Source organism: Erythrolamprus reginae, chromosome 2 (genome assembly GCF_031021105.1).
Source record: "Erythrolamprus reginae isolate rEryReg1 chromosome 2, rEryReg1.hap1, whole genome shotgun sequence".
Taxonomy (NCBI): domain Eukaryota; kingdom Metazoa; phylum Chordata; class Lepidosauria; order Squamata; family Dipsadidae; genus Erythrolamprus; species Erythrolamprus reginae.
The window spans coordinates 150,025,705-150,045,784 of record NC_091951.1 but is presented as its reverse complement, the minus strand read 5'-3'; the positions used below and the strand labels follow the sequence as shown (position 1 = coordinate 150,045,784).

General features: G+C 38.4%; 1 protein-coding gene across 1 annotated transcript; it reads right to left on the bottom strand.

Moving 5' to 3' along the window:
* Nucleotides 1–372: 372 nt before the first annotated feature.
* Nucleotides 373–18,587, bottom strand: FOXJ1 (forkhead box J1). Its single transcript, XM_070739859.1, has 3 exons — nt 18,386–18,587; nt 16,284–16,877; nt 373–5,850 (listed from the first exon to the last, which is right to left on the bottom strand). The coding sequence occupies exons 2-3, from the start codon at nt 16,803–16,805 to the stop codon at nt 5,032–5,034; spliced, it is 1,341 nt and encodes a 446-aa protein (XP_070595960.1). The 5' UTR covers nt 16,806–16,877; nt 18,386–18,587; the 3' UTR covers nt 373–5,031.
* Nucleotides 18,588–20,080: the final 1,493 nt, after the last annotated feature.

Below are 20,080 nucleotides of genomic sequence, written 5' to 3'. Positions count from 1 at the left end.
GGCTGCTTCAGGCCTCTAGAGGGCCTCCAGGGGGGATGGGGGAGGGCATTTTCGCCATCTCCAGGCATTGAATTATGGGTGTGGGCACTTGCTCAGGCACACTTGCTTTCGGCACCCTAGGAAAAAAAAAGGTTCACCATCACTGCCATATAGAGTGGGTATCATTTCATCAGATATACTTTTGCTAATGAGATTTCTTCTGTGTAATGATGCATAATGACCGTATGTGGCCTAGTATAATCTGATGGCCTCCACGTTACTGGTGTATTTTGCTCTGCATACTTGCTTTTAACTATCCTTGCAGAGCACCTCTGAGAACAACAAATGACTTTTAATATATTCTATAGAGCAGGAAACAAAAGTGTACCAATGTTTTGTTTTTTATTTATTTATTTTAAATAGCAAACAGCTTTCCATAGTTAAATTGCACACGTATTGTTGCCATTTGTCAACAAGAGTAGGAAACAAACCCCAATCCAAGCCATTAAAATGGAACAGAAAAGAAATAATTATATTAAGAAAAAGCAAAAACAATCAATGCTCCCCCTCTCTCTCATGTCTGGTTTGATATCCAGCAATGGTATGATTTCATTGCCAGTAATTTTCCAAGTTGGTGAAAGTTGTGCAGTAGTTTGGTAGTTCAACCAACTCCTGGAGCAATTTCACAAGTGAACGATGTCTGAAGAAATAACTAAATCTGCAAAGTGAGACAGATTTGAAACTAGACTCAAGTTCTGCCAGTGCTATATTACAGCCACCAGTTTTCACAGAACTTAGTAGTAAATCTATGAACCCAAAGCCAAAATGAAAGCACGCTACCCATTGCAGTGTGAAATCCTGGGTGCAATACAATGTGTAACTTGCTATGGAAAACAGTACATTTACAGCATAAACAGCCCCCCCATGCATAGAAATTACTCGTTTTTGCTCTTCGGTATCCTGTTGGAGTTCTCATGGAACTGTAGTTCTATCAGGTGCAGAGATGTAATTGACAGATTCATCACCATTCACTGAGTTATAACTTTTAGAGTTCCTTGTTTGGGAATTAAAGAGGCCGAATCATTACAGAGGCTTTACATTTGTACTATAACCATTCAGAGAGAGCTCTCGATTTGTTCCAATAGCAAACTGGCTTTGCTCCATAGTACTTCACTTAATCTTGACAGCAGCCGGTGGTTCAAAATGCTGACATTATGTTTATTATTACTATTACTTTCAAAAAAGGAGTATGGAAGCATAGCTTTCAGCAACAGTCAATCCAGAAACACAGACCAGTTTCACTGGCATCTGCTTCTGCTGAAAAGAGCTGAAACAAATTCAGGATTCTAAATTTACAAAATAAACATTAGTTCGATTACCTAATTAGAACATTTAAATTAGAATATACAACTGTCACAGGCTTCTAAATTAGGTTGGAGATATTGTATATAACCTATAGAAATCAATAGAAAAGCTCCAATTAATTTGAATATAAAGATAGCAAATGTACATAAAGTTGCAGCATTTAACCATATTGCTAAACTACAATTCTATGCAATTATTGGTAAGGGAAAGGTAAGCTATTATTCAGATGCCTCAAATTATTTGCTTTATGTGGTTGTGGGTGGGCCTGCATTTTGAAGTGCCATATTCTACGGTTAAAAAACCCCCTAAACATTGGGTTGGATCAAGCCAGATCCAATGTGTATTAACTTAACTGACCTCAGTAGAAAAGTGTATTAAACCAACAGGATTTTGAAAAACTAAAATCTGTATAGATCACAATTATTACTGAACCAATTTCAAATCTGAATTCATGGAATTACAGTATTCCTAATTTTAAATATGACATACTAGTCCTCGGTTGTTTCAAAACTGGTGCTGTACAGATGGTCCATTTTGCATTACTTTTAATTCTATGTTATTCCATCACTTATTAAAAATAGAGGTTTTCCAGAAGTTATTCCATTTTTTAATTTAAAAAAAATAATGTACATGTATCTTCTGATATTGTTAAGACTGATCATATTATCACCACCAACAAAGCTTCTTTCTCATTCAAAGATTCCACATTCCCTAAATTTAAAAAAAACCCTAATATTTTAATTACCAGTAAGCTGACTACATTTTGATTAAGAAAGAACCTGAAAATAATAGTTTGAATTCTAGATCAGTTCCCTCTGCCCCAGTAATGGGGATATCTGTGATGCTAAAATATCCTACAATTCTTCCACAACAAATAAATTTGTGGGCTGAAACTTATTCAATGCCAGGAAGAATAATTGTTTTTACCAACACTGTATTATTACCAGCAGTCCCACATCTGTTACAAATTAATAGGAATGTACTTCACTTCACAGTTCCTTAGACCTGTGGAAGCCAATATATTTTTGACTAGGTACAGCCAGATTCCTAAAACTGCCATAATCTTTAATGACCAAATTGTCTTGAAAAGTCCGCTATTGGAAATTTAATGCTGGATAGGGTGAAGGAATGTATCACCAATTCCATATACAAATTTATTTCAGGGAATATTTCTAAGCTTTTTCCATATGCCTCAAAGCTGTTCCAGAAGAACCATGAGTGTGTGTACTTTATTTCCTTAAAATAGAGACTTGATTTGTCATTGTCCAGAACTGCAGGCCACCAAATCCCGCAGACTCTTGACACTGACAATGGATGAGAGCTAGAAACTGCGAGTTGGCCATTCATTTTCTTCTAGACTGCTCAGTACAGATTGAGGAAAATGCTGCATTTCCTCCAAATACAAACTCTTGGCTTTCATGCTGCATGATCTGAAGCCTCCAAAGAAACCATGTAGGCAGTGCAACACAAACCAAAATCACATGCACATTTATTGTGCATGCCTCACTCACGCTCACTCTCCAGCTGGTTTGGAAAGGCCTTGAAACCTCTATAGAGGGGATGGAGAGACAACTGAGAGTGGGATCACTATGAGAATAATTGTTGAAGATTTTTGTAGTGCTAAAGGTATTACAAACTAATGATACATTTTTCTGTGCAGAGTAAATGTGAGTTCAGCATTGATATTTGTGGCACAGCACAAAGCTCTAAATTTAAAATCTCTGTTTCTGCAGAAAATATTACATGTAATCCATGATGTGGGTAATTTCTTAAATTAAGAGCATGCATAATATTCAAATTGAGCTTTTTCATTCACATAATCTAAGGGCACGTGTTTTTGTTTTCTCTGTACAGATTTGATCAGAACAGTGTTTTTTATCACACACAGATCATTGTATTTGCTGTAATGTAGCACCATATCTTTTGCCCTGAGGATGTGACACTTTCCACACCAGAGGTTTACTAGGAGAGACTAAGTGTATGAAAATATACATATTTCAAAATGCATTGTGCAGCACTTATGTTAACAGCTTTAAAGATATATAGGCAAGAAAAAAGTGGTGCAGAATTTTTCAGTACTGTAAATTCTATTTGGATGTTGAACCTTAACTCAAATGGACCCATTGAACAGCTCCTTTAAAAAGTTAACATCTATGAAATACCATTGTGGTGTCTCTAATAAGACTATTATTTTTCAAGACATATTTTCCATAACTACTCTAAATGTCCTCATTTTACTTTATTTGAATACATTCAAAGGCTATTATGACAGCTGATTCTAGGCTAAAAGTGCCTAGTTAGGTGACAAGAAAGTTCAGTTTTAGTTCAAAAGCAAAAGTAATTCATCAGAGTGAAGATTTAAGTTGTTGTTCTTTCTTTAGTATTTTCTGCTGTATGTATAGTAGTCTATAGTGTTCTGCTTTAGTGTAGAAACACAAAAGAACATGACAACTATGAGTAGTTTTAGTTTGCTTACATTAATCAGTTCTACATTGCCACTGGTTGGTGAGTCACATAAGACAAGGCATAACTTAAAGCAGAATGTTTTAGCAATTCTGATGGTTGACCAAAGGACATTGAAATAGAGGCCTACATAATCAACCAACTGAGTTGATGACTGAGTTGTTGAAGCATGCCACAAATCCCTTCATAAGCTTCTACTTATAAAAAGGTGTAATGTATTTAAAATAAACTTTAACATCAGAGGGTTTACCTACGTTGACTTTTATGTCTAGGTATTACAGCGTACAGAGTCAGTCTCAAGAAGTATTTCAGATACAAAAATAAGTAAAAAGGAACATCTAGAGTAAATCAAGTCCCATGTTATATAGATTTTTAAAAATATCTGGTGGCAGATGTTCCCACTTATGTATTATATATTTCCCTCTGAATAACAAGCATTTGATACACTTCAATCTGAATTTCCATTATTACAAATAGTCCTCCTTCCCTACCCAACCCAACCCAATACTCTACTGATTGTGCCCTCTGTAGCTAAAAATATAACTTCCATTACAGCTCTATAGATAGATAATAGCTTCTGTTTTAAAAGCTTGAAGCAACTTGACTTATTGATTTATTTCAAAGCATATATAGGTTTTAAAATCTAAATTGATCTAGTGTGGTAGACAGGTGGTTGCAACTCCTTGAACAGAGATGGAACTTGTACTTGCCGGCTAGATTGTCCCATATTTTAGCTAGAGATCTTATCTTTCCTGGGATAAACAAATGCCAGCACACTTACCCAGGAAAGGAAAGGAAGAAGGAAGAGGAAATGGTCAATGATCTAATATACCCTAATCATCAGAAAAGGCCTGCTCTTCCAACCTCTTCAAATGTCCTCCCTTCTCCCACAATTATCCCCTTTTCATTTCCCCCTAGCCCCAAATAGAAAAAAAAACCCTGTATTTCTTTAAAAGAACACAAATAGACACTGTATTATTATTATTTGTTATCTGTTGGGGCATAGTTTACCCATATGCAATGTGTTACGTTTAGATACATCCAGCCCCAATTATCCAGATCTTCTTTTTTTTCCCCCACCCTAATTTTTCAGTGAGACAGCAGGTCCCAATACTAAAGCTGTCTCGTTTGTTCATGGATTCTTCCTTTTGTCAAGTCCTGCAGCTCTGGGACGTTCTTAGAGTTGGTTAATCTTGAACCTTCCAATCAGGGAACTGTCTTTCATTAAAGACACCCAGCATTGCTCCAGTCATTCATTTCTGTTTGCAAAGAAGGGTCGTTGAGTTCAAACAGTGGATCCATGTTGACAGAATTTGAGAGGTAATCATTTCTCCCTTCATCCCAGGGATGCTGAAGAAAAGAAGTGGCAATAAATGTTTCATCAAAGTCCAAGCTACTCTGGTTAGATTCTGTGAGCACGTAATCTTGCCCAGCTGGGCACCACTCCTGGGGGCAATCAATATGTCTTCCATGCACTGTCAAGTCTACATCCCTGGTTATCGGGCTGATGGGAGGAGTAATTTCCAGATCCTCAAAGGTGGAGAAATCACCATTTAAGGTGGTATCAAAGATAGCCTCCCAGTCAAAATCACCTTTGAGAGAGCCAAGCTCTGTCTGTTCTTCCTGAGTAAGCATAGGGGAGCTGGAGAAGCGGGCTGCTTTATACATTCGCTTGGGCAGCGGCTGCTTGCGTTTATGGCTCATTTTCCCATCTGCTGGGTTCCAGTTCTGGTCGCTGGTCACTTCTTCAAATTCTTTGAGCAACTGCTGGGACTCTACGTTGATCTTCAGGATGCTGCTGTTTTTCCAAGAGGTTGCCGATTGGTGAGCTGAAGAACTGGAGCTTGCCTCCTGCTGGATTCTTCCGGTGAAGGCTGGGTGTATCTGCACAGGGGGCATCCTGCGTTTTTTGAAAGCTCCGTTCATCAGTCTGTCTGCATACTGTGGGTCAATCTTCCAGAAGCCACCTTTTCCCGGTTCATCTTTCTCGCGTGGCACCTTGATGAAGCACTTATTCAAGGACAGGTTGTGCCTAATGGAGTTCTGAAATTTAAAAGGCAAAGCTTAATATGAGATGCTCTGGAAAGGGTGCTAATTTGTAGGGCAAGTATCGCCACTGACATCAATGAGGTTGAATATGGACCCTTTAGAATTACTAAGTTCTGCACCAAAAGAAAGATGGAACACTGAAAGGGTCTACGAGCTAAAACAGATCTCGTTCATCAGTTAACAAGTACACCCCTCGTACCAAACTATAAGGATCTGAATATCGTTGTCTTTAAGATTAAACAGCAGATCTTTTAATGAATGGGTTAAATTCATTATGAACTAGGGCATGGGTAGGCAAAGTTGGCTCTTCTATGATATGTGGACTTCAACTCCCAGAATTCCTGAGCTAGCATGATTGGCTCAGGAATTATGGGAGTTGAAGTCCACAAGTCATAGAAGAGCCAACTTTACCTACCCCTGAACTAGGGTAAAGGCCATTTAGCCATTGAGTACTATCTCCTGAATATTGCAAGAGCTGAAATTAAAATATCTCAGGCAGCTAGAGGGCTACTTTCTGTGTATGATAAGACTGTATGTTTTTTTATCTATTGGGGTTTCTTGTTTTTTACACTTTTTGAATGTATTATTGTTATTTTAGAGTTTAACTATTAGATTTGTCATTATGTATTGTTTTTATCATTGCTGTGAGCCGCCCCGAGTCTACAGAGAGGGGCGGCATACAAATCTAATAAATAAATAAATAAATAAATAAATAAATAAATAAATAAATAAATAAATAAATAAATAAATAAATAAATAAATAAATAAATAAATAAATAAATAAATAAATAAATAAATAAATAAATAAATAAATAAATAAATAAATAAATAAATAAATAAATAAATAAATAAATAAACAAACAAACAAACAAACAAACAAACACACACACAAACAAACAAACAAACAAATATAATAATAATAATAATAATAATAATAATAATAATAATAATAATAATAATAATAATAATAATAATACTTATCCTCTGATTCAATACTAGAGTGAAGGGGAGGCCATTATCTCTTTGAGGAATTGGTTATCCAATTGCTCTTCTGCTTAGGAAGCTTTTTCAGATGGACTTTGCTTTTCTCTAATTTAAATTTCTAAAAGCTTTATTAAATGAAAAATAACTTTGTATATTACTAGCAACTGCTTTTAAGGTTAAACAAAAGAAAAGTTAAACAGAATATTGCTAACCGGTTTTTATCTACTTTTGAGTGTACACATAGGATTGATTTTCCAGACTGATTCTCTTAAAATACAAGCTAATAATGAAGTATGGGGGTGGAAAGACACTTTCCACCTGAGTTATAAGTTTATATTTATTTCAACTGTTTCAGGAACCTTCAAATTGCAGTGCACTAATGTCTCTAATCCTCCAGAATTTTGAAAATCACTCTTCCTAAATTATAAATTGTTTAAAAATATTAAGCCACTAAAAAAGTTTTGAAATTCAAATGAATGACTCAAGACAAATATTGAATTATAAAACGTAAGGAGGATCTCACTTTTCTCAACCTCATATTTCTATTATTAGACTGACACTAGTTCTCTTATGCTCCATACTGGCAAATATATAAATTTCAGTAAATAACTCATTCCTATACAGTATTCATATTTTCTAAATATAATTGCACAGCTGTTATATGTTTCTGCACTCTACTGAAAAGAGGGGTGTTTTTTTAAAAAAAGAGCTCCCTATATTTCATTCCTTACAAAAAAGTAAGAAATGATTTAGTGCACAGAAATAGAGCCAGTATTTTTTTTAAAAAATTAAGGTTATGTTTATGTCTTGCAAAGCATCAATAAGTGTTTCCCCCCCTCTAATGGACCCTAACATTGCAGGCAAAAATAAAAATAAACCATGATTTGTTGAATAAGTCAGTGCCAATCTGGCAGAGAAGTAAAATAATTCTGATTCTCCTGGCCAATTCTTGCTTTGTTCCCTTTTATTCTCTTCTGCCAGAATACAGATGCTTCTCTACTTCCCAGCAGCAGTAAAGAACTAGCCTGCCAGTCTGTGTGTGAGAGGTGTTTTCTCTTTTCTGTATAGTGGGCTCTTTGCTTTTGTGTCTCTGGAGGTTTTGTGTGTGGTTCTTCATTTAACCTCTCAATATGTGTGAGAATGTGGGTGCCAGAAAGAATGAGAAATTGGGGGCAGGGAGGCAAGCTTTATTCTGAGGAGTGGCTTTTCTGGTGACTAATATATACCCTGTTTTCCCCAAAATAAGACATCCCCTGATAATAAGCCCAGTTGGGCTTTTGGGTGCATGGCATTAAAGCCAAGTGCTTATTTGAGGGTTAAAAAAATATATATAAGAAAGGGTCTTATTTTCGAGGAAACATGGGTACTGCCACATACCTCTATTTTGATGAGAAAGATGGGTAGAAAATGAAAATAATTAATGCAGGATTCATATATTACTTGCTATGATTAAACCAGTCATTCATTCATTCAATTTCACAGCTTTGCTATAAAAAAGTAAATCACAGTTTGTTTTATCACCTAAGGTGGAATCATTTTTTAAAAAAAATCACATAAAGGTCATTTCCTCACTAGTGCCATAAAGCAACTTAATCGTGTCACCCAAGTGTGGTTGACGTGATGTAATGCCTGTCCTTGCAGTTGTTACTTTGACACAATGACGTTTGGGAGATCCTAGAAGGTGCTGTAAATTGCCAGGGAGAAAATGTAACTTTAGTGAAAGCAAATCTTAGATTAGTGCCCAGTATGAATAAGGATTGTCTATTTTCAGGGGTCAGTGGTGAATTCACAGTTCCTGTTTGATTGATTTTAGGTATGCAGAACCACAGCGATTTACAATGGAATGGAAAATATAATCTTCATTCCATACCTTCAGCTTTGGAAAAAAATAACTTTCTTGCTTTTACAGCAATAGAGAGTAGAAAGACTAGTTAAAACATCCATTACAAATCCACAATGGTCAGAAACCTGGCATTATCATATTCTGTTCCTACCCCAAAATACATCTTGTCTATTTTAATGTGCTGTGGCCCTACATATAAGAATTATATACTATTGGATTTACTTTAATCCAGGGCAAATAGAGATGGGCCCACATAAAGAACACTTACTTTACCCACTTGTTAGCCTATTGAATTATATCTGTACCCCTCTGTGCCACATCTCAGGCATCCAAAGATAATCTGATCATTTCGTTGAGCTTTGCCCAAAACGGTGCTCACATTTACGATCAAAATGCAAAATCATAATGATCAAGAACATCAATAAAGAGACCGATCCACAAAAGTGACATTCCTAATTTTACAAAAGAAAGAATGTATCTAGAGTGGTGGAGCTCCATTCCCCAAAGAAATTCAGTTATCCAGTAAATAACTTGGTCTTTTGGTACACAAAGCCAGGAGGGTGTTAAGAGATTGGATATGGTGAAGGGTTGTGTGTGGATTTTTTTTTTTAATGTTGCCTAGATATCTTTATGCTTATTCATCCATAATCCTTATTGCCAGAGAGCAAAAGCAGGACTTGAATGCCTGGAGGGCTAAATAAAAACCTATTCCTTCAGGCTGAATTCCCTGGGTACCTTGGCACTTTTCCAAAACATACAACTGACTCCCACAGGAATCTCCTTCCATCTTCCCCCGCCTGCCCTGCTGATGGGAGGCCTGACATTTTGACTTGGACTCTGTATTTACAGGAATTGGAGGTAGTGAGATGGGTGAGAATGTGGACACCAGTGGAGGGGGAAAGAGAGAGAGAGATTCTTGCAAACAAACTGATCTTGGATGAGTTAGAATTTATTGTCTAATGAAATCTTATAAGGGTCAGTGAATACTCCCATCCCCTGCCTTAGAGTCATTTCAAATCTGCTGGGCTGTCGACAGCTGCTTGTGCCACAGCTAATTAGCATTTTTATAATTTTCCCTGCAACTATCAGCCAAACCACCTGCATCTTTGCAAAGAGACACCGAATGTTATCAGAAAGAAAGGCAAAAGAGAGAAAAAAACAGGTGTCTAATCTAACAGGTTGCACATACCCATAAGATCAAGCTTTCCTTTCCTTTCTCTCTCTGCAAATATTGGTGTTCACTTAATTTGTTTATTCTAAAAAAAGACATAGCATCTCTCTGTTCTGTAAGACTCTCATGGAGAGCTAGGAGATTTAAACATCTGGCAATAGGCTCAAAAACCCTGGTACTATACTTCATTTGCATTGATTTTTAGCTTTGTGCTCTTTACCCATATTCTAGTTGTAATTGTTCTGTAAAAAGAATATAAATTTTGATTCTGAAAATCTGTGCCAGCCATTAACAAAAATCTGAGTCCCTCATTTAGTCACATACATAATATAGCTGCCCCGAGTCTTCGGAGAGGGGCGGCATACAAATCTAATAAATTATTATTATTATTATTATTATTATTATTATTATTATTATTATTATTACAACAACTGTAGGTGCTTTAGGTGACATTTGTATTATTATGATTCCAGTCTGCCAAGTTCGTGGGTACTCTCTCTCTCTCTCTCTCTAATCTATCTATCTATCTATCTATCTATCTATCTATCTATCTATCTATCTATCTATCTATCTATCTATCAATCTCTAATTTATATAGCCAACTAACATGCTAAAAGTGACTATAGGCAACATATAACAAAGTATTATATTAATAATACTTAATATAGGTTACATGCAAATCAGTAGTGGGATCTAAATCCCATCACTACCGGTTCATGCGCATGCTCGCACACGCAGAAGCATCCTGGGCTGGTGGGTCGAGCTTCCTGTTGCCACTGCTACTGGTTCACCAAACTGGGCCAAACTGGGAGCAACCCACTGCTGATGCAAATGTTACTTTCAATATTGAAAACAGCAGCATTATAAAAAGGCTTTTTCAAGAATATCCCAGATTTCCTTTAACCCTAAAAATGCATTAGTCACAGAATTTCTGGTGGTTTCCCAACAAATTACTGAGAAAACCAAATTCAGGCCAGAAATTTCCTCAGATTAACATTCTTATCACTAAAGGTACATATGGAATCTGTTCAGATTTAAATTAATTTAAGTTTAATTTAGGTTTAATTTAGGACAAGTAATGTGGAACTGGTACACACTAAACCCGTGATGGTGAACCTATGGCATTCAAACCAGAGGGGGCACATGGAGCCATATCCGCTGGCACATGAGTCGTTGCCCTAGCTCAACTCCAGTGTGCATGTACATGCTAGCCAGCTTATTTTCAGCTCCCACAGAGGCTCTGGGAGAATGTTTCTGGCCTCCAGGGAAGCCTCTGGAGCCTGGGGAGGGCGAAAAATGGGCCTACTGGGCCCACTGGTAGTTGGGAAATGGGTTTGTCTGTGCATGCATGCACAGGGGTGGGGCAGCACAGGGGTGTCACACATGTATGTGCATGGAGTGGGGTGCGTGGGGGACATTGAGTTATGGATGTGGAATGTGTGTGCACACTATCACATAAGCATGCACACCAGGGGGGAAAGTCCACCATTGCTACACTAGACTTTGGGACCAAAGGGAACAGGGAGGGAAGCTAACATCATCTGGAGCAGCAGTGCCAAACTCGATTTAATTGAAGGCTCCATCAGGGTTGTATTTGATCTTGGGGGATTGGTGGGCTTGGCATGGGTGGTCATGGGCAGCTTGACATCACTTGTATTGGGGGCATCTCTGGTGGCCTGGGCAGGGCTGGGTGGATCCAGTGGAGGAAGATGAGACCAGAGAGAGCAGATTCCTATTGGAGTTGAGCAGCAAAAAAATACAAACAAACAAACAAACAAAACCCTTGTCCTCAAGAAGAACCTTGCTGTCTGTTGGTGACCAAATTTTAAGGCAAGACCTCCCTCCCTCCCTTCCTTCCTTCCCTCCTTCCTTCCTCCTGACCTCCCTCCCTCCCTTTTCCCCCCTCTTCATTCTCCTTCCTTCCTTCCTTCCTTCTTCTCTTTCCTTCTTTTCCCTTGCTTGTTCTCTTCCCATCTTCCCTCCCTTTTCTTTTTCCCCTCTTCATTCTCCTTCCTTCCTTCCTTCTTCCCTTTCCTTCTTTTCCCTTGCTTGTTCTCTTCCCATCTTCTCATCTCCGAGACCGCCTTCTGCCACACAAATCCCAGCGACCGGTTAGGTCCCACAGAGTTGGCCTTCTCCGGGTCCCGTCGACTAAACAATGTCGTCTGGCAGGACCCAGGGGAAGAGCCTTCTCTGTGGTGGCCCCGACCCTCTGGAACCAGCTACCCCCAGAGAGGGACCCTCTGGAACCAGCTGCCCCCACCCTCCTTGCCTTTCGTAAACTCCTTAAAACCCACCTCTGCCACCAGGCATGGGGGAACTGAGACATCTCCCTCTGGGCCTATACAGTTTATGCATGGTATGTTTGTGTGTATGTTTCTTTTAATAAGGGGTTTTTAGTGACTTTTTAATTATTAGATTTGTTATGTATTGTACTATTACTGTTGTGAGCCGCCCCGAGTCTACGGAGAGGGGCGGCATACAAATCTAATTAATAATAATAATAATAATAATAATAATAATAATAATAATAATCTTCCCTTCTTTTTTTTTCCTTCCTCTTTCCCTTTCCCCTTTTCTGTCCTTTCTTAGATACTCAAATGCAAAAGGGGAAACATTTCTCCTTTTGTTTTGTTTTGCTTTCAGTTTGTTTTGCTTACCCCTGTCACCATATCTGAGGGGACGCAAAGCTTTGCCCTATGAGCTCCTTTTATGCTTGCAGAGGCACCATAGGCCGATCCTTCGCTATTTCCAGATCTAAGCACCCAACGGACTTTGAGGTTGACACCCTGATCTGGAGGTCACTTCTTGATGTAAAAACCCCTCTTTTTAAGAGATCATATTCCATTTGATAATGGTATATTTTGTTGGGACAACAGTGTATCTAGAATTACATAAATACATATGTTTGCATATATAAATGAATGACAGTAATAGGTAAAGCTGCTTATGGCGATATCAAGATATAAAGGGACATAAAGATGAATGCGCAGAAAGTTTGTTTTTAAAACTTTCCCAAAGAAATGCATCCTTTCAATAGGTCTGAAGTAATGTCAATCAGCCCAAGACATGACATTCCTGTATAAGTAGATAGATAAAACAAAGAAATAATCATAGATTTATCTTCAAAACAAACTTACAGGAACCCATATCCTAGTAATATCACTGAATAAGAACAATTTACTGTTATGAATATTACAATGAGGTCATTATTGGTGGCATAGTGACAACCATGGAATAAAGACTGGCCATAGTCAGTTGTTAGCACTTCAGAAATTGGGTTGAATTTCAGCATCCATGAGGGGGTTGGAGTAAATTCCAAGTGGTGTGTTGGTATCTTTGGACAGGCAATGAAATTGTATTACTCACCTTGGTATCTTCACTATAATGTCCAGCAACTGACTTACTATTAATCAGTTAGAAAAGAAGAAAATGTTAGGGTTTTTCTCTGAGGTTCTCTGCTGTGGGATTTTACCTCTGAGATTCAACATTACAACCTAACCTGTAATTTTACAAATACAAGAGAAATCAGACACAAGAATGCCTGAATAAAACACATTTTCTTTTGGTTGAGATTAATTGGGGATGGTATTTAAAAGATTTTTGTTTGTACTATGTTGGCTTTTAGATCTCCATCTTCTACTGGGAAATGTGGGCAAATCAAGGCAGAAATTATATACATTAAACTAAATTGTATTATCATTTGTTTGGCTTTGCTGTGCTTTGTATGAACTTAGCCTCTTGGATTTACAAATTATGTCTTACAATAATGTCTAAATCCATAATGACGTACTCAACAAACAGTGAATTTAGTGTGACACTTGAAATAAGCAACACTTCTACAAGCATTGAAATTACAAATAAACATCATGAGATGTACCATTTCTCCTTAGCCAAAATTGAATAAGTGCATTAGAAAAGACCTGGTGATTATCCCTTGCTTTTTCTGGTTTTCCTATTCACTTCAACTTTGGTTCAAGAATATTTTAATAAATCACATAGAGCCAGGTATAAGACTGGGTGTGCCAGCTACGGTAGTAATTGGAGATTCAAAAAATAAATGGCAGATTCCTTTCTGTTTCTTCTGGGCACTCCTAACTATACTGACTCTGATGGAAGTAGCTATGACCGGTACTGACCTAAGATTCAACTGTAAGTTCAGTTGGCTTCTACATGGAATGAGGGAGGGTGCCATCTTGTTTTCTGCTTCAGGAAGCCAACCATTTGGGGCTGTTTTTGTGTTGAATAAAATGGCACATCGCTTCTGTTCCCTTCTTTTCTCCCAGTATCTTTATCTCACATGCTTATTGCTAATTCTTTCACATCTTTCTTCGTCTTCAGTCCTGTGGAACACCAGATGGCATCCAGCTCTTTGCCTTGTATATAACTGATATAGCCAGAGCTTTTGATCTTCCCTCTCCAATGGATTAAAGGAAGGGGAGAGGGGGAGGAATGAAAAAGAATCTTCCTTAGGTCAGGTTACCAGTTAATGTGTTCTTCCCTTTCCCACTCCATAACCGGCAAAGGATGATTGCTTTAAAGGTTTCTTGACCACAGTGGCATTAACCTGTTTTTTCCTGTTTAGGACAAACCAAAATCTGGAGTATAGAAATTGAGCACTGGAAGCTGAATATGGACTGTTATTCATAGTAAATTACCGTTTCTATGTTTTTATGGGGAATCGAGGTATTTGAAGATAAAACAGTATGTTAGTGGCAAAGCTAACAGCCTTCTCTTTGGGCCAGTGTAATACCAGCATTCAAAAGCCTTAACATTCTAAAAGCACTTTAGTTAACATTATGGTTCAATAACCCTTCCTAAAAAATATAAATACCCGTGGAAAAAGATCAACTGGCCTCTGTATAGTTTTCTTATATTTTGGGTCTATATTTGTGACTAAATGAATTAGGGGCAGAGAGGTAATAGCCACCATACAATTTTTAGATGCACGATATCTGTAATTAGGTTGACATATTGTTCTAAGTCATAATGTGTATGTTTGGGATTCAGTGTATTGTATGATTATAAATAATAGTTCAAGGTGCAATATGTAGCATGACTCCAGTAAACTGTACTTTGTCTACTAATCAAAGACAGTTGGAGAAGAAACCCTAGAACTGTTCTATTGGCTTAAGGCCTACTCCAGTCTTTGCGCAATATACTTTGGATGCTTTACAACAGAAAGGAATCAGAACAAAAATGTGTAAGGTTTGAAAATAATGCTATTAGTCTTTGCAAGACTTCAAATCTTGGGTGGCCTCCTATTCCATAGAAGGAAGAGTGACGGACCACATTTTTTGTATCCCAACAGTAGCTTACTAGGTGAATAGAGTCTAAGGCATTCTGGTCTATACAATAAATAGATCTGATTACTGTCTAATTCCTTATCCTTTTGTAATTTTTTAAAAACAAAGCACACTTAAACTACTTAACGTTTGTCTTGTCCATTACATTTCATCTTTCCACTTTTATTTGTCTATTCATCCCTCATTTTCTCTTACATACTTTCCCCATATATTCTATATATTGTCTACAACAGCCTTCCCAGGCAGGTTGTGAATTATGGGAATTGCAGTTAAACATATGTAGACAACTTGGGGAAGGCTGTACTTTAACATTTTTTATATACTGGCATTCTGATTGTGATTGTCTATTTTCTATATACAACAATTAGCCTCTGAATAATCCACAGTGTTTATCCTTCAGTGGGAAGATAATAGATAACAACTACCTTTAAAGGAAGAACAATTGGCTGTTTACATTGTTCTGTTTTCTTATTTACAACAATCTCTTGTGCTACTAAGTGCTTACTCCAAGCAAAACACTTCAATAGGAAACACACCGAGCAACAGTAATTGTACTCAAGGGAGAAGGAAGCACAGAAAGGTTCAGCACGAACACTAAGTACCGTTGTTTGCTTTCTAATGTCATGGTGGGTTGTCAACAAATCTATTCTTCTCTCAGAAGAATGTCCTACAACCAGAAAACTTAGCAACATGGTTCTCATATAAAATGGCAAAACTGGAAAAAAGAAATATGTTACTTTTTGAGGAAATTTGGTCCAAAAAGTAAAAGACTAACTCTATAACTTAAAAGTGCTAAAAAACTGTTTGTAGATCTACCATAATTGTTTCTGAAATCTCTGAACATGTAATTTTAGAAGTTACTTTTAAACACCATAAAGTGTTATATGCAAAGTAATTACACTGAAAGTTGTACAAATATTGTCAGAACAATTATACCAGTAATAAGCCATTACTACTATTGGGTGCATTTTGAATGGAAAGCTAGTTATTAATTCAAAACTATTGAAGTATGCACTATAGCCTCCCATACATAAGTAGGTGTCTTACTATAGCCTACCATACATAAGTAGGTGTCTTACTTAAAAGACAGTTGCCCAAACAAAAAAATTCCTAAGTCACCTACCTGCCATGTAGGGTCAGCATGCCGGAAATAGCAGAAATTATCAGTAATCCATTTATAGATGTCTGAGAGGGTGATTTTTGTTTTCTTGCTTGCTTCCATTGCCATACAGATGAGGGTAGCGTAAGAGTAAGGAGGTTTCACATGAGGGTTGGTCTTGTAATCTATGTTTTCTAGTGGCTGGCCTTGTAGGTGTGCAGTCCTGGATGTGGAAGAAGAAATTGGCTTGCCAGGGGTATGGGGCATTCCCATGCAAGCTGGATCACCAGCAAGGGGAGAACATGGCGCAGCTGAGCCAGGTATTTTGTGATAACCATGAGGATCTGTGCTGCATAGGGAAGAGGATGACTTGCCCATGTTTGCATTGATGATGGAGAATTCCTGAAGCCACTGTAGACTGGTCAAGCTGTCGTCCAGGTTGCCTGAATCCATCATGCTGTTGTCCTGACCTTTTTCTTCCTCTGACTGCATATTTAGCCAGCCGTCAGTCATGCCAGTGGAAGCCAAAATAGGCAGGTCCAACATTCAGGAATTGTGGGAGAGCAGGAAGGGGGTGGGGATTGGAAAAGAATGGGGAGGATGGGTAAGGGAACAATCCTGAAACAATAACATGAAGACGTTCAAGGTCCCTAACCACCAGGCAGCATATACAGATGCACACTCCAGCAAGTTGCTTCCCAGCCAAACATCCAAAAGCACAGGAGCCAAATATATTCTGGATGTAACCCTAGAGAACGGAGTCACACCTCTCAAATCAAATCAAATCAAATCATCCTTCTCAGCTATAGTAGCTAGCTTTATATAGGCCTGGTGATAAATTGGGTGGAAATCAACCAATCTATTTGGGATTGGGTGGCATAGAAGTCAAATAAAATAAATAAATAAATTTGTGGCAAGGTTTTTCCCCCCCAGAACTGCCAAGAATCTGAATAGTTTTGTTTCTATCAAAACACCATTACAACACAGAAAGAAACATGCCACTTAAATAATCCCCGATATTTCTCTCATGAGTTGTAACAATTTATTTTAAGTTCAGAAATTAAAGGCATTCCAAAATTGGCACCGTCTTTCTATCTTTTACTGAATCAGCATGAGTGATAAAGAACAACATTTTTTTTTCTTTTCCTGTGAAAATCGTCTTTGAAAAAATGGAGATATGAACACAATTCTATATACACTTACCTGGGAATAAGCCCTATTAAATGCTATGATATCTATTTCTAAGTAGATATGATCAGGGTTGAACTACAATAATACTAATAATTGAATTAACCTATCTTCCATCATCCAAATTGCACATAAATTAAACTAATAAATAAATAAATAAGTGCTGGTTGGTATAAATTCTTTTCACAATGGATATTTGTGTTCATATCTCCATTTTTTCAAAGACGATTTTCACAGGAAAAGAAAAAAGAAAAAACAAATGTTGTTCTTTATCACTCATGCTGATTCAGCAAAAGATAGAAAGACCTTTAATTTCTGAACTTAAAATAAATTGTTACAACTCATGAGAGAAATATCCTATCCTGAGCATACACATTCAGTACAAATGGGGAAGGAGGGTTTTGTTGTTGTTGTTGTTGTTGTTCAAAGTATCTCAATATAGATCACATTTTGCCTCGGTTGAACAGTTTGAAAATTATTTCCACTGATGATACAAAAATTAGACAATTTAAACAAACCAGATCATCTTAGTTGGCTTACAAATTCTTATAAATTTTCCGGGCAATTTTTAAGAGGGTCCTGATATAGGTTATCAATCATAAACTGGGGGGGGGGGACACCAACCACACATGACAGCAGTAAATACTTATATTTAGGTGAATAGTATCCAGAACTAAGAAATGAAAACCATGCCAAACACCTTGATGTACATACAAGACGTAGAAACCCGACCCCAAAATAAACGACCAAGGTCGTTACCTTAGATAAAGGTCTTGAAAGGAAGGTTTTGCTATCTGGTCATTGATTCAGGGAACCCCACGATCGCCCATTGGATGGGAAGGAGGAAATAAGGCTTCCCCCAATATTAACGGGAGGTAAGAAACCTAAAGGTCCCTCTCCTTAGCCAGCCTAATAAATAAATAATCCCGTCATCTTACCTGCTCCTATGAAGAAACCCCACCGCTGCCAAAGGTTTACGGCTAAACGGGGGCGGAGGGGGCTCTTCGGTGGGGGGGCACGGAGAAAAAGGGGAGGGGGAGAGGAGGGGGGGTGTTCTACCGTCCTCCCCGTCGGATAAATTATGAAGGCTGCCAGAGCCCTTTTATCCCAAAGGTACTGTGATTTGTAAGCAACAGAATGACTGTCAATAAGTAGCTGCTCCGAAAGGCTTCTCTGGGTGCCATGGAGACGCTCCGCCTCCATAAACAGCTTCCGCCCTTCTCATTGGTCCTTGGGTCTCCATGGAGAGAGCAAGCATTGACAGTCCCCCGCCCTCCCCCCTCGCGTTTTTCTCCTCAGTTCTATGAGTTTGCAGCAACTTTTTTTTTAATCCTCCGTCAATCTTTCCTTTCCCGGTGGGGCTATTTTTTTCGGGGTGTTGTTGTTGTTTAACTACTAGTTAATTTTTAGTTGCGGGTGAGGGAAGAGGGCTAACCCATCCAAACTCGGAGTTTCCCCCGGTGTCACACATGCTGGGGTGGGTGGGTGGACTAGATGACCCACAAGGTCTCTTCCAACTCTAATAAATAAATAAATGCTACCACCCTCACACGCGAACGTCGCTCCTCGGTTTGGCGCGCTGGGCAAGGCGGAGGGAGAGGCGCTTGGTTCGCTTACCGAGGGCGAGGGGTTGGTATGTGGTAACTACGCCGAGGGGGGCGCTTGGCGCTTTACCGCTGTGAGTTTCATTAAGACAAATTAAAGTCCACTTGAAACGGCTCCCAGAGGCCCATTATTCGTTTGGTGGCGGCGGTGGCGGAGAAGGGGCCCGTCTGCCAAGAACAAACAGCCCAGCAACCAGAAAGATCCATGCCTTGAAAAGAAAGGGAACCGTTTAAGAACGCCTGCTCCTGCCTTGCAAAACTTGGCGACCCCCAAGTTGCTTGGCCCAGTCTCCTCAGGAACTGGACTGTTGTGGCTTTTTGCTTTCATTTGCTTGTTTGTTTATATAAATCATGATCATCAAGACCACCACCATCAGGATCTACTACTAGAGCAGTGGTTCTCAATCTGGGGGGTCGGGACCTCTTTGTTGGGGTTGAAGGACCAACTCACAGGGACTGCCTAAGACCATGGGAAAAGGCAAATTTCCCATGGTGTTAGGAACTAAATATTCTATTCTGGTGCCTTGGAATATATACTGCTCATAAAAGTAAAGGGAATACTTAAATAACACATTTCAGGTCTGAATGGATGAAACATTCTCATTGAATATTTCATTTGCACAACTATTCCATTTGCACAACAGCATGTGAAATTGAGTGTCGATCAGTGTTGCTTCCTAAGTGGACAGTTTGATTTCACATAAGTTTGATTTATTTGAAGTTATATTCTGTTTTTTAAGTATTCCCTTTATTTATTTTTTGGAGTAGTGTATTTTTACAATCTGACCAATCAGGCTTTTACAGTAGGGGGTGGCCCTCTGACCTTCCTGCCAATCAGCTTAAAACTCTGTTGAGAGAATTGGCGCTAGACTTATGATTGAGAGTCACCACAACACGAGAGACTATATTAAGGGGTCGCAGCATTAGAAAGCACTGTGACAGTGCTTCTGCCTTCTGGAAAAGTTGTCTTTTCCAGAAGAGACGCTTGCAGGAAGGGGGGAGGACATTCAGGCGCAAAGGGACATTCCT

Bases quoted from the DNA above. Each gene is read 5' to 3' on its own strand.
- FOXJ1 (XM_070739859.1), bottom strand. From the start codon at position 16,805: ATGTTGGACCTGCCTATTTTGGCTTCCACTGGCATGACTGACGGCTGG. The intron at 5,851-16,283 runs GTAGGTGACTTA...TTTAAATTTCAG, and splicing joins ATGCTGACCCTACATGGCAG to AACTCCATTAGGCACAACCT.